At 35.1% G+C, this 14568-nt stretch overlaps 1 protein-coding gene across 3 annotated transcripts in view; it reads left to right on the top strand.

Annotated features, from left to right (window-relative positions):
• ptprua (protein tyrosine phosphatase receptor type Ua) overlaps positions 1 to 14568 on the top strand; it is a 339059-nt gene that overhangs the window by 266509 nt on the left and 57982 nt on the right. For all 3 annotated transcript variants that reach the window (XM_084132054.1, XM_084132053.1, XM_084132052.1), the window contains exons 13-14: positions 6320 to 6356; positions 11763 to 11901. In XM_084132054.1, the coding sequence (XP_083988180.1) occupies positions 6320 to 6356; positions 11763 to 11901 (176 nt within the window). The remainder of the gene's footprint in view (positions 1 to 6319; positions 6357 to 11762; positions 11902 to 14568) is intronic.

The following is a 14568-nucleotide window of genomic DNA, read 5'->3' as shown; positions in this document are numbered from 1 at the left end:
GGTTTAAATACGCAGTGAAATCAGCAGACAATTCATTTTAAAGTCATTTTTAAAATATGCAAAAATTTACATAAGTATAGTTAAAGTCAAATACAGTTAAGAAAGAAAGAAAATTAGTTCTGAACAATGTAATTTAAACCATTTAATTCGTAGGAAATTAAAGTGAAATTCACAGATGTGCAAAATTGTATTTTACAGCATGTACACAGTGAAATTTACATTTTTTAGACTCTGAAGAAGACTCTTAGACGCGGGTTTTGTAGACTCTGCCCGGTATAGAAATTCCACCATGTTCGTTCCGACCTATAAAAGAAAATAAATACAATACAGATTGTCTCAATGGCAATGGTTTCATTATTCAGTTGAAGTCAGTTCAGTGTTGATTCAATTCAGTTCAATAACTGTGTAAAGTTTATCATGAAATGGAGTTCATCATGATTTCAACAATCAATATTTTTATTTGGCGAAAAGCCATATAATAAGTGGAATGCTTTACATTATGTCTTGTTTGATCTTGTTTTGTTGTCTAGGATCAAAGTTGCTTAACAGGAATTGTTTTGAGGTAATAAAGTTAAGTCAGATAATGTACATCCAGTCAGTTTTCATCACAAAATAAACTCCTTCAGGGTGATACGAGATCCCTCCACTTTGTGTTGATTACCCTTGTTGAAGTTTATTCTGCAATATCAACTGTCTGGATGTACAGTATCCCTTGCTTAATGCACAGGCAGTTCCAGTCAGGTTACAATGCAATTTTAATAGCAGGTATGCGGTTTTATACTTACTAGTTGAAGATCAATGAAAGCCTTTCTAGCTTCGTCAATAGATGGACAAAATACCTTCTGACCAATATGTACAAAGTGGCAGCAAGAAGAAGGGGAAGGATCAAAAGAGCAACGTCACCTCCATTCTCTGCAGAAAAGAGACATAACATCTCAGAAACAGGACCAGCTACAACAAATATATACTAAAGTTAGTGCAATAAGCTACAGACATAAAAAATAAATATGCAATAATGATACAAAATACCTAAGGTTGCCTTTTATGTTGTATCGAAGATTTAAAACAACAAACATCACCTTGTGGAATGTTTTCCAAAGACTGATTCAACTTTTCTTCATTAATTGCAATCCTTAAAATTCTGTTACATAAAATAGGCTATCTCCCTTTGGAGTGACTGAGCTTTGTAACCTTACAGATCTTTTTTTATGCTCAAACAGCAACATAACACACTAACTAAAGTTGAAAAAATTAAAAGGCATAATAGGGCCCCTTTAAGTCATTTTTTACTTCAAAAAAAATTAACATGTAGCTACTGCATCTGATATCCAAATTAATCGACATTGAATCAAGATCGGAATCGAACCACAAGCTTATAAATTGCTAAATTCAGAAGTTGGCAGCCTTGTGAGCTACCTATTTAACTATAGCATGGATCAAATTTATATGTGTTAAGTTACGCGAGGTTGAGTTGATTATCAAAGGCAGTCAATTATATATGTAAAAAGCAGCAAAGGTGTATAATAAACATGAACTTACCGTTAAACTTGTCGATAAGACCAGGTAACTGCCACTCGAAGAGTTTTTCCCAAAAGTATCCATATGGTTTTCTAACTAGAAAAAAAACGAAATTTTAAATTACTGTACATCACATACCAAAAACGAATTTATGTATGTAAAAAAAAATACTGTTTGCACCACACATGCATCAAATCACCTCACTGGTCCAAACCACGGCACTGATGCACGCACGCACTTTGAAAGTTTTCGCGGTGCTGAAAAGTCTATTCATTTCCGGGAATCATTTTGTTTCAAAATTGGTAAACCGGTTTATTTGAATCAGATGGTAGTTTCTTTTAGACCTGCGGTCCCACAACATTTTACGTAGGCTACTTTTTATGCCTCTTACATGTCGGTATGGACAATTGCAGGCGTTTTACATAAGAGCAGTGAGTCATATTACTCAATTGTTTTGTTTTGAGGGACTCGACTCACTTTGTTCAATTCGCTTGTCAGTGACAGAAACGACTCTTTCCTCTGTTTTCACAGATATTCACATATTTCATGGTTCCGTGTGATACAGAATCATTAACTGTATTAATCTGACGTCTCACCTTAAAATGACTATGCGAGTCAATATCTGATTCTGAGGTAACGACTGTTTGTCGTACAAGTTGCATCAGCAATTTTAGTCTGTATATAACTTTAAGAATTATTGCTGCGAAAAAAAGTTATAATTGTGCTAATTCAAACTAATTATTAATAAAAAAAATAAAACATTATATAAACTTACCTTAAAACATTTGCACCCAGCTGCTTTGCCCCTTTGTCCTCTCAAAAGTTTGGGAGCGAATTTAAACATCTCCAAGGCGCGAAGCTCGTGAAACAACCCAGCTGGGCAGAAACAACCCAGCATTGCGACCCAGCAGGTTTAACCCAACAACTGGAAAATTAAAACTACCCAAAGGTGTTTAAAATGTGATAAAAATAACCCAACAAAATTACCCAACAGACTTGACCCAGCATTTTTTAGAGTGTTCCAATCATCCATTAAAAGGGCTTTTTTCTTTTTAAAACGGTTAACAATAATCTCCAATTTTTTAACATAATCAGCACCAGATATAATCATCAGCATAAGCAGAAAGGTTATACTTTATGAAGTAGAGGTTAAATGGCCAGGGAGTATAACATTCCTGAAGCACATCCTTGCTTAACTCCCCTCTGAACTTCAAAAGGAGCACTCAAACCACCATTGACTTTGAGTATGCCCTCAATATTATGATACATGGACTCAATCATATTTATAAAACTCTGACTAAAAACAAAAGCTTCTAAAACGTCTCTCAAATATGCATATTCTACACCAGGGGTGCCCGATCCTGCTCCTGGCGATCGACTGTCCTGCACAGTTCATCTCCAACCCTAATCAAACACACCAGCCTTTAATTTTCAAGTGATCCTGACGTGCTCTGAAGACCTTAATTGGTTGCTTCAGGTGTGTTTGATTAGGGTTGGAGATGAACTGTGCAGGACAGTCGATCGCCAGGAGCAGGATTGGGCACCCCTGTTCTACACGGTCAAAGGCTTTTTCCTGGTCTAACGAAATCAGACCACATTTAACACCTGATAGCCTTGCAACCTCTAGAACATCTCTGACCAATGATATATTGTCGAAGATTGACCTATTGTGTATACAATAATTTATCAGAATGTATTACTTGACTCAAAACTTTGCTTAACGTTGTTGCTAGAGCCTTTGTGTATATAGTAATATATGTAATAGGTGCTCTTTGTAATATATGTAATAGGTGCTTTATGTAATAGGTGCTCTTCGGTCATTTCTGACCGAAAAATTTTCTGTTTTGAATTGTTAAAAATCACAGCTTCATCGAATGTTCCGAAACTTGGTAACTTTTATGGCATTAGGTATGTGAACACACACAAAAATGTAGGTCATGATCCAAGCATGCTAAGTGGTCGTAAAAAAATTAGTCACACTTGTGCTCTTTGGTCAAAAATGACCTACCATAGGAAATTAATGGGAAATTCACGAAAACACAAAAATTCTGAGAATTTGTGTGTACAATCTACAAATCGGCCACGATGCAGAAAAAAAGTGCTCAACAATGAAGGGGTGACACTCTAAAACATCAAGAGTGCAAAACAGACACAGCCACCCCCCCACACTCACATACAAACACACTTTTATACACATACACACCAATGAATTGTGATTAAAAATAGATCTGTTTTGAATTTTTAAAAATCACAGCTTCAACGGAATGTTACAAAACTCTGAATGTTACAAAACAAAAAAATTAAAGGCATGATTCGAGCAGACTAAGTGGTCGTAAAAAAAATAATAACAATAATAATATAAATAATAATAAGCTGTGATAAAGCATTACTGTTTATTTTTGTAATTTTTTTTATTGAATTGTAATATTACCTGTAACAAAATGCTTTCTCTGCAAAATAATGCAAAAACGTGTACACTTCACATCGAATTAAAAAAAAAAAAATATATATATAAACCTTGGCAAAGTTTTATTTGAGAATTTCAAAAAAATACATTCAAATCCACATCTTAAAAGTAAGTAATTTTGTCCAAAAACAACTAGAGAATTCACAAGCCTCTCCATAGAAAGCTATAGAGGCATCTAGTGGTAAACATGCCATTTTTTTTTTTTTTTTTTTTACCAACAGATGGCCGCTAATCTGACTTAAAAAAAATGAATTTAAAAGGCCTAGTCTCTATATTAATCAGAAATACTGCAATAATTTAATAAATATTTTTAAAAATTAGAAACAATTTTTTTTATATTAATTTCTATGGCAAAAATGGACTATAAATATTGCATAAATATTAATAAGTAACATCAAATTCTCTCAAAATACAAAATTAAAAAGAAAAAAATATTATAGACCAAAAATAAATTTCATTGGTTTTACTGGGGTGGAGGAAGTTTCATTTTTAGATGTCCGGTCACTTCTGACCGGGAAGATAACACGTGTGACTCCGAAACGAAGAGCACCAAGAGATATTGGTCTCCAGTTAGGCTACTTATGTTTTGAAGATCCCCCTTCTTTTTCAACAGAGTGATAACAGCTCTTCTACAGCTTAGCAGTAACAGTCTTTTGTTTAAATCATCATTAAGAACCAAAAATAAATATTCCCCAATCACTGGCCATAAAATCTCATAAAAATCAACAGAAATCCCATGAATCTGGAGTCTTTCCATACTCATCATAGCTGTGTATAATTCATTTTGTGACAGAGATTGTTAAAGCATAGTATTAAACTCCTCATCAATCTTTGAAAATCATAAAAAAAAAAAAAAGTAGAGTCTTTATTTTCTCTTTGAGACAATTCACATTTGTGTAAATTTGAGAAGAAAATAACAGCATGTTTATGTATTTCACTAGGCTCGGTAAGCTAGTTTCCTGTGTCAGAGCATAATGAGTGAATGACATGACTTTGACCATTTTTGCTTTCTAAGTTGAAAAAAAGATGGTGCATCTATTTGTGTAACACCCCTTGTGCTTTTTACATCCAAGTCTGCAAGCAATTATTTTTTCAATTTACTGTTTTCAAAATAATCACAATCACCTGTAGAAGCTGATGTACTCAAAAGTTCTACTATCTTCATTGACTGGGCCACTTCCTTAGTAACAATAAGAGCGTATTCTTGACACATTAATATGGACCTTGCCACAATCATGAAAGTATAAAACTGTTTTTGTTCCTTGAAATTTTCCCCCCCAAAAAATAAAAATAAATCTCAAACTTTTTATCATTTAAAAGTAATGTATTAAATGCCAATAAGCACTCTTTAAATTCACAGAATTAATACAAACATTACAAATAATTTAATAGTGATCAGAAAAACCGACTGGAATTGTGATGTTTATATGAATGTATTTACTGTACATTATCTAGCAAGATTTGTTTGAAAATTAAACACAAAGCCTATCCAGTCTTGCCATAGAAATAAGATTATCTCTACTATGTACCCAAGTATATAGTCTGTTCTTGTGATGTACATTCCTCCTGTCACAAGGTGGTTGCGGCAGAGATGAAACAGGATCTAAGTGTAGCAGCTCTTTTCAAAAAAACAAACTCAAATCTTCATAAAACAGAATCTCAGGAACATGAACAGAACAACCAACTTAACACAACATAGAACTGACAAAGAACTAAAAGAAACGCAAGGCTTAAATAGACAGCAAACAGATGAACTAATGAGACTAATTAACAAGACACACCTGAACTGAAACTCTTACCAAATCAGTAACCATGGATACAAACAGGCAGAGGACGGAGAAAAACTGAACTAAACACACTGACAGCAAAACACTAGAACAGAAATACAAACATTCAAAACACTCAACACGTGACAGTACTACTATGAACCTTTTAGGAGTAAATAAGGTACCATGATGTCTGACACTGCATGTGTTTATGCGAGAAATGCTGTTGTTTGTTTGTTGCGGACTATGTAATGGATTTCAAATCTGTCACTTATGATGTTTTATTTAATTTAGGATGCTGACTTTGTGCTCATTGGACTGAGCCTTCATGTCCAACAGTTCTCATTCATTTGCTAGTTAATGTCATCAATTTAGGCATTCCAATTTATTCCTGTCTGCCTGTGGGATTTCTAGTCAGATATTCACATAAATCACTCACACACACACACACACACACACACACACACACACACACACACACACACACACACACACACACACACACAAACACTATCCTCTCACCCTCAGATAGCCCTGATAACGCATCAACTCTCTGTTTTACCCTCAGGAGACCAGGATCAACTGCATTCGGATCGCTCGTAAAGGTAATTCATTCTTTATCTGCACTCTTTACACGCTTAAGGGCATGTCTCAATGACTGTGCATATACATCAATGCCAACTAAATGTCCCTATTGCGGACTCACTCACACTTTGTCATGCGATGAAAGCATATTTGTTACCTTTACCTTAATATGGCAGTCTCTCAAAACGCAAGTGGTGATAGTTGGGCACAATCCAACCAGAACTGTGATTCAAACAGAGGTGGACAGAAACAAAGTACATTTACTTGAGTTGACGTCAGAAACCGATGTCGGATTGACGTCATAAACCGACATCTGTTTGACGTTAGAACCCGTTTTCATTTTCAACCACAATACAACATCTGTCCAACATTGGAGATTAACGTCAATCTGATGTTGGATTCTGACATCAGCCTGATTTTCATTTTCAACGTTGGGTTTGGTCTTCTAAATGCAAATTTTGTCATTGTTTTGGAGCACCCTAGCTTATTACTAAGGCTAACATATTCATACTAAAAGCCAAAAAACTTTTCATAGAGACTTTAAATAGGGCACTATTTGAGGGAACAGCCATTTGGGTGTCCGAAACAATTGTGGATGTTATTGAGTGCACTTATTCAATCTCACATTCAGTCCCACTACTGGAACTGTGTTCTAGAAATAAATTTGACATTGATATGAGGGTATAAGGGCGATTTCTGACACAACCAAAATCTGATTAACGTTAATATTATTACTAGTCTTCTCAACTAGACATCATCCTTTTTTGTTTTACCTTGTAGAATGTTACAACGGGGTCCCTGTCATCAGAGGTGGACAGTAACAAAGTACATTTACTTGAGTACTGTACTGTACTGTACACTTTTTGAGTATCTTTACTTGAGTATTATTTTTTTCTGGAAACATTTACTTTAATATGTAACAACTATGATTCTGCGGGTCATAAAAACGTCTCGGTTATGCATGTAACCCTTATTCCCTGAAGGTAACATAACGTAACGTTGAACGTGACCGACTGAAAGGTGAACTTTGTTTTTCCATCTCCACGAAGAGATGAGTACCATCCATTATGTCACCTTGTTTATCTAAATGTGAGGTAAGGTAGCTTTCCTTGCTTTACCCTGGGCAAAAAGCCATGTGTTGACTATGAAACACAGTCGAGTTTAAATTGTATGTTTTTATGATGAAATACATTTACGTGTCAATCTATGTTTATATTTATGCGAACAATGCGCTGTCACTTTGATTAAGCGAGTGCAGCACAGCAAAAATAGACTCGCAACGGAAACAATCACTGCACTTCTGCAGGTGCACCACTCCTGGAATGCATTGCCGGACCACATCCATGTGTAGTGTGCAGGCTCTGATCTGTTGACATAACAAAAAATAACGCACCACATATGCACTGCAAACGGAGTATGTGTGAACCTGGTGTAAGAAAACATTTCATGTACAATGCACTGATAAGGTAATCTCATGATGCATTGCGAGGTTGGTTATGGATACAGTTCACAATGAAAAGTATATTAACATTTATTTTTTATTTTTTTATTTTATCTATGCTCCTGCCAATACATTGTTGTCAATAGATCATTTTTAAACATTTTTCTAGAAATACTTTTTTATCACTGATTGTATCTTGGGGCTGTTGAATACATTGGTTGATGAACGTTCAAATGTGTGTAATTATTTTTTAGGACACATGACACACAAAGTAGTTCCAAAGCCCATTTAAACTGAATTTCCAAGGTTAGCAAAAAATAGCGTAGTGCAGCTTTATACTGGTAGGGAAACAAGAGGTCTTTTTTTATGGATGTCAGTGGAGGAAAGGCTTCAGTATTCTTTTATGAAGAAACAACTTCTTTCATTGACAGCCTATTTTTGCTGATATTTAATCTATTTGACATTTAAAAAAATATTTTGAAGTGAGCAGTATTTGGAGTTCTTTGTGGCAACAACAAAAATGTTTTATAGAATATTTTGTGACTAGTAGGATTCAGTTCAGGCAGCTGACTTCTTTTCTCACTGCCCTATAAGCCAGTGACTTCACAGGGAGTGTTTGTGTTCAAAAGTATACTTTTCGGACAGACTTCTGAGGCAGCATATGGTCTAATGATCAACAACAACAAAAAGAGAGAGAGAGCTTTGTTGAAAGTGAATAATTAATTACCACAATACTAACAGGAAAAAAAAAAACAGCCGCAACTTTCAGACACCTTTTTTTTTATACAAAGAATAGTGTGATATCATTAGCACACTCACACACATGGAAACATGCTTGTGCACAGAAACCTGTTGTCACTGCTTCCCTGCATCTTTATCGATAAAATAGCTTTGCAACTACAAAGCTACAGTACATTACATTTCTCTGTATCAAGATGGTAACATCGCTGTTTTTAAAGCAGTTAAACTAACTGCTTTTCTATTAGTAAAGACGCTGCTGCCAAACACTGTTGAGAGCCTTAGGTAATTCACGCACTTAATTTCTCTCCCTGTCTCTCAAATAGCCGCAAATCAATTGCTCAAGTCACTATTACTCTAAACACCATTACCATTACTCTTAGCTCAAAAATTTCAGCAATGGACGCTTGGAATGAAATATGAAAGAAATCAGTTCTACACACAAGAAAATTCTAAGGACAAAAACCTGACAAACATCTTGATGTCTTAAGGTGTGATAATCATGGTGTAAGCAGAATAATTGATGATGGGCCATTGAATTATTGTAAAATAATGCACACCAAGGCCATGAAGCAGAGTGGTCATACACCTCACATAAGTGTTATAATCAATATAAGAGCATTTATAAGAGCAATATAAGAGCATTTCCCAGCACATTTCAGTTTATTGCAATTTTGCTTTCTATGCATTTTGAAATTGCCTTATGTGTGAAGGAGTAATGCTATGCTGCCTTCAATCTGGCTAATGAGAAAGCTTAGAAGACAACCTCATTTTGAAAATGCTTGACATCCAAAGCGTGCATATGATGCATAAATGTTTTCTAGGCTTTGGAACAGAGATGTCTCTGACCTTTTACTGCTCTTCTCTGCGAGGAAACAACAAAAATAGCAGTAATGTACAATAATGTACAGTAGAATGTCAAAATACAGTGAAGTAAAAATAAGACTCACGCTTTTATTCAATGCGGATGCTCTGTACTGTTAGCGGTTGAGCGAGTGTCTATTTTATGAAAGTTCTAATTACTTAATTATATTGTTAATTAGTTTGTGAGTTTATCTTTATGAAGATACTGAAGAATCGATGTACATGGCAAAAAAATAATGTGTTGCCATTACTGGATATACTATACTATTATACTATAGCCCATCAGCAGAATGTCTCTTTAGACTCTTTGTTTTGTATGTCATATTCTGTTATTTAGGTATTTATTTAGTCAATGATATTGTAATTAATGTCCGTACCGCAGATGGTATAATGATGCACTTCCATCCCTGTGATTTTTCAAATGGCAATTTCTGCTTTTGCAGGCACCGCAGGGGCTTAAATTAATCGAGAGAGAGATTTCATGCTGTTCTCTGGAGCTGTTTGGAAATTGACTGCATTTATAAGTAGAGAAAATGGAGACACAGAGACCCATAAAATCTGAGGAACACGTTCAAAATTTTTAGTTTTAGTTTGTGACATTCTTTCTCAAGTTGGTGACCAGTAGGCGCAGCTGTCATCACTGGACACTAAAGTGGTCAAATGCTGTATTCGCTGAAATGTTGAAAGATCCTTTCTGATGTGCAGGTAGTTTTGTTCCGGGTTGAATAAAAAAACAAAAACTGTTGTTTTTGCCAAAACTGTTTGGGATGAGACGTCCAATTTCAAGACTGGGCAAACCCAAACTGGTTCAAACATGTGGTGCTTTTAAGACACTATACAGCAGCACTGCATGTTCTAGACTGCTCCCATATCATTTTAGAGCTGAAATTATGTCAAATCAGTGCTAAATCAGTGCTATTTTCAAGGAACAGGAAGCCCATATGGCATAATATTTGTGAAAGGAGACATTCAGTCATGAAATTGGCTGTAAAAACTGGGTTTTAAAAGTTCTAACGTAGGACCAACATTCTTAGCTTTAGGAGCTGGACCTCTCAGAATCTAACCTTGAACAGCACAATTGCATCTCTGACCTGACCCTAATTTGCCAAAGACCCGGTCTGCTCTCGTTCCAAGGGCACCCCGGGTTGAGCTTCTTCCCCTGTGGCTTGTTCATGTGCTGCTTGATGCAGATAAACTGTCTCTTCATCTCCCTCCAACCAATGCGATACCTTTAGCAGATTATCATGCAGTAGTGTGCCAGCATTACCTGGCTACTGTTCTAATCTTATAATGCTCATCTGCTGGTTGAGATAATGTGGTGTGCTGTAGTATTAGGTATTCGACTGGGCAAATTATATCCTGATATTTTTAGAGTTTTGAAGATATTCAAATGTATATTTGGATATTTAGGTATTTGCTCTGAAATGACTTAAAATAGTGATATTTATTTTTTGAGGAATAAATAGTTCAGCCACTGTTGCCGGTCAGATATACACTACTGTTACAGATATGCGCTAAAGTTTTTGGTCAATACAATTTTATTTATGTTTTTGAAAGAAGTATCATATGCTCACAAAGGCTTCATTTACATGATCAAAAATACAGTAAAAACAAAACAAAAAAAACAGTAACATTGTGAAATTGTATCACAATTTAAAGTTTTCTATTGTAATATTAAAATGTAATGTATTCCTAATGTATGACAAAGCTGAATTTTCAGCAGCCATTACTTCAGTATTTAGTGTCACATGATCCTTCCGAAATCATTCTAATTTGCTGATTTGGAGTTCAGAAAAAAAAAAAAATTATAATAATAATAATTATAATCCGTATTAATGTTGAAAACAGCTGCTGAATATATGTGTGGAAAATATAAGAACAAAATGTAAATGCACAGTAGAAAATGTAGTTAAATAATAACTAAACACATATTAATATATATATATATACATATATGTATTCACTTATATTTTTACTAAAACAATTTATGAAGAAAAAAATGCCACGGGGGACTTAATAACTGATCTACTAAAATGGTTTAACTTCCCAAATATGCCACTGATATTTGCATTGGAGATTCTATTAAAACATATATTTCTTAGCGCTCTCATACTAATGAGTCAAAATATTAATTACTAGTAAAGCACAGATTTACTTTTATATATTTATGATGTTAATTTTATTTATACATATTATTGAATATATAAATTAAATTAAATTAAATATTTGACATTTTACCCAAATTAGCAGTGTTGTTATCTTAAAATAATGCTCGAGTAGATTCTTATGTAGATTTACAGTATTACTGATATTCAGCAAATTGATCTGATGTCATTTGCTTTTATCTCACAATCATTCATTAACTTTTTGTCTTCACTCTTAGTTGCCTGCAAGGACCATAAGCATGCTCTGGAGGTGTCCCAGCATGCCGAGGACATGGGGCTGATTCTGGGAGCCTGTGCTGGGGGGCTGGTTGTTCTCATCCTCCTGCTGGGAGCCATCGTGGTTATTGTCAAGAAAGGGTGAGCATGCGTGCACTCAGATCCATTTAAAATCAAATCCAATTTTATATTTTCTTCACAGTGTCAAATTACACCAACAGCAGCATCGTCCAGACACAGTCAAAAACAGTGCAGAAAATGCTTTAACACATCTTCAAAGGTTTAACTGATTGAATTAGAACTGGCTCCAAACTCACAGCTGAAATATTTGCTCAGACATGACATACATATTCCTCTGTTACATTTCTCCCTGTAATACTTCAATGTGATTGGTCAGTCGCTGCATTCTGTAGCTGTGTAATAAGTGTTATATTTAACAGTCAACCGGTCATTATTGCAAAAACGTAGTATGTAAGTAGCCAGTAGTATGCAGTATCATACAAGTAAAATCACAGTGTTGGGGTTTATTTTGCTATAATGACTGACTGAAAGTGTGAAAATAGGTTATTGCTGGACTATAATTTAACCCTTGTGTGGTGTTCATATTTTTGTTACTTAGACAGTGTTCGTGGGTCTGGTGGACCCGCTGCATTTTTGGGTTTTTAATTCAACACAATCAAAAATGTTATGTTAAAATACTCAACAGATGTTTACTTCATCCCAATTAGAAGCAATATAAACAGCATATATGGTTAATATTTTCTCTTTACCTTTGTTAGATCACATTTAAGAATTGCAACCTCGTGTGGGAATGACAGGAGTAGAAACACAAAACTCACTCTTGCACTCTTTCACACTTACACACAATATCTCTCTCACACGCACGCACACACACACACACACACACTCATGCACACACCCACAACACACACACCCACACAGACACACACAAAACACACACACACACATACACATGCACACACACACACTCACTTGGATATGTGGTGTACGGTCACTCTCCATAGGCATAATGGTTTTTCTAATGTACAAACTGTATAATCTATCCCCCTACACTAACCCTACCCCTAAACCTACCAATCACAGAAAATTTTTGGCATTTTTTGAATTTCAAAAAACACCATTTAGTATGTTTTAGTATGAGGACACAGATGTCGTCATAAACCATGTTTACGTTGTAATACCCATGTCATTATACACATTTGTGTCCTCATAAACCATATACAAGAACATACACACACTAACAGCAGGCCCTGACAGGAGGAGGACAGAGTAAAGGCACACAGGGCCTACAATTTCCACACTTTTATTAGCCCCGGGTCCAGTGGACCCGAACATCCTGTGTGTAATATAAATGTGTAGGGGGGGTGTACAGTGTGTTTTCATTGAAAATGTGTTCTGATATATATTCCTCACAGAAAATGAGCCAAGGCCAGTGAGTCTCAGTTTGAAAAAATAATTAATTGTATCATTTTTCTTTTGATAAAAAATGAAAATGGGTCCAACAGACCCGAACACCATACAAGGGTTAATTTAGACTCTTTTGACTCTTATTGAATGTGAAGTAAAGGTTGGTTTACTCTCTGTGAAAAGATAAGTGTTTTCATGCATACAGGTATTGCTCTTGTGAATAAGAGAGTTTAAAAATGCTGGTAAATAATTTGCTGCAAAGAAGTACATTGAAATTAAAGTTAAAACAAAAGTAGTAAATATTAATGCTGCATGTGAACAAAACCACAACATTAAAGCATTTGTGTCATATTTGTATTATTATTATTATTATTATTATTATTATTATTTTACCTTGAGGTCAAATAATGTTAGTTAGGTTAGCATCCTCCGGTAAAAATCGTATAGTCCCACAGACTACAAAAACTATCTGCGTCAACAGTGTAAAAGTATCCCAAGTAGCAGGAAAACCGTGGACTTATTGGCAACACTGCTTGGAACTACCTGTGCATTAAATGGTTTTATTGCACACATTCCAGCCAATCAGAATCTAGTATTCAGAAAGACCATGGTATAAATTGAATATAATGTATAAAAACCGTTCTTTCACTAAAGAAATGCACCAATTTGTCAGCACTGAGAACTGCTCCCATCTGATGAAGTAGCTCAAAAGCTGGGTTGTAACGTTGCCACTGGGATGAGTGGGGTAGGGGTGTATTGTTTAAAAAGTCTGTGACATTGACCCAGCCACTAACCCAACAGCTGGGTAACACAAAAAATGACCCAAGCCTGGAAAAACTAGCCAAAAAACAAAACAAAAAAAACTATCCAACAAACTTAACCCTGCGTTTGGTTAGAAGAAAAAAAAAAAAAAACATTTTAGAGTGTAGACATTGCGATGCACAGTATAAAAAGAGAGTTTGAGCCAATAACAAAGGTCCAAAAAAGGAGCCAACACAATTACTCCATATCATTAACAAATATGAGACTCAAAAATAACATACAATTGCACATTTAGATTCAAATAATATATGATATTATATTTAGATTCAAATATAATCGACTACGCCTCGATTACCCTACTATACCTACTACAGTATATTACCAGCAAATTATAATTATAGAGCTGTAGTAAAGCCAAGTAGTGAAGCCAGTTGTGAAACAATGTGTTTTTGTATTTGTAATAAACTGGCATGAAGCTACAGACATATCTTTATCTCAATATATTTGATTAATAAGCATATTAACATGCCTGATCACTTGCCTTCCTGCTAAAACAATAGAGAATAGTGCTAGCAACGTTAAGGTCATGGGATTGATCCCCAAGGAATGCATGCCTTT

This window comes from Abramis brama (genome assembly GCF_963993115.1).
Source record: "Abramis brama genome assembly, chromosome: 12".
NCBI classification, from domain to species: domain Eukaryota; kingdom Metazoa; phylum Chordata; class Actinopteri; order Cypriniformes; family Leuciscidae; genus Abramis; species Abramis brama.
Note: the sequence above shows the minus strand (reverse complement) of the source record. Positions and strands in the feature narration are given on the sequence as shown.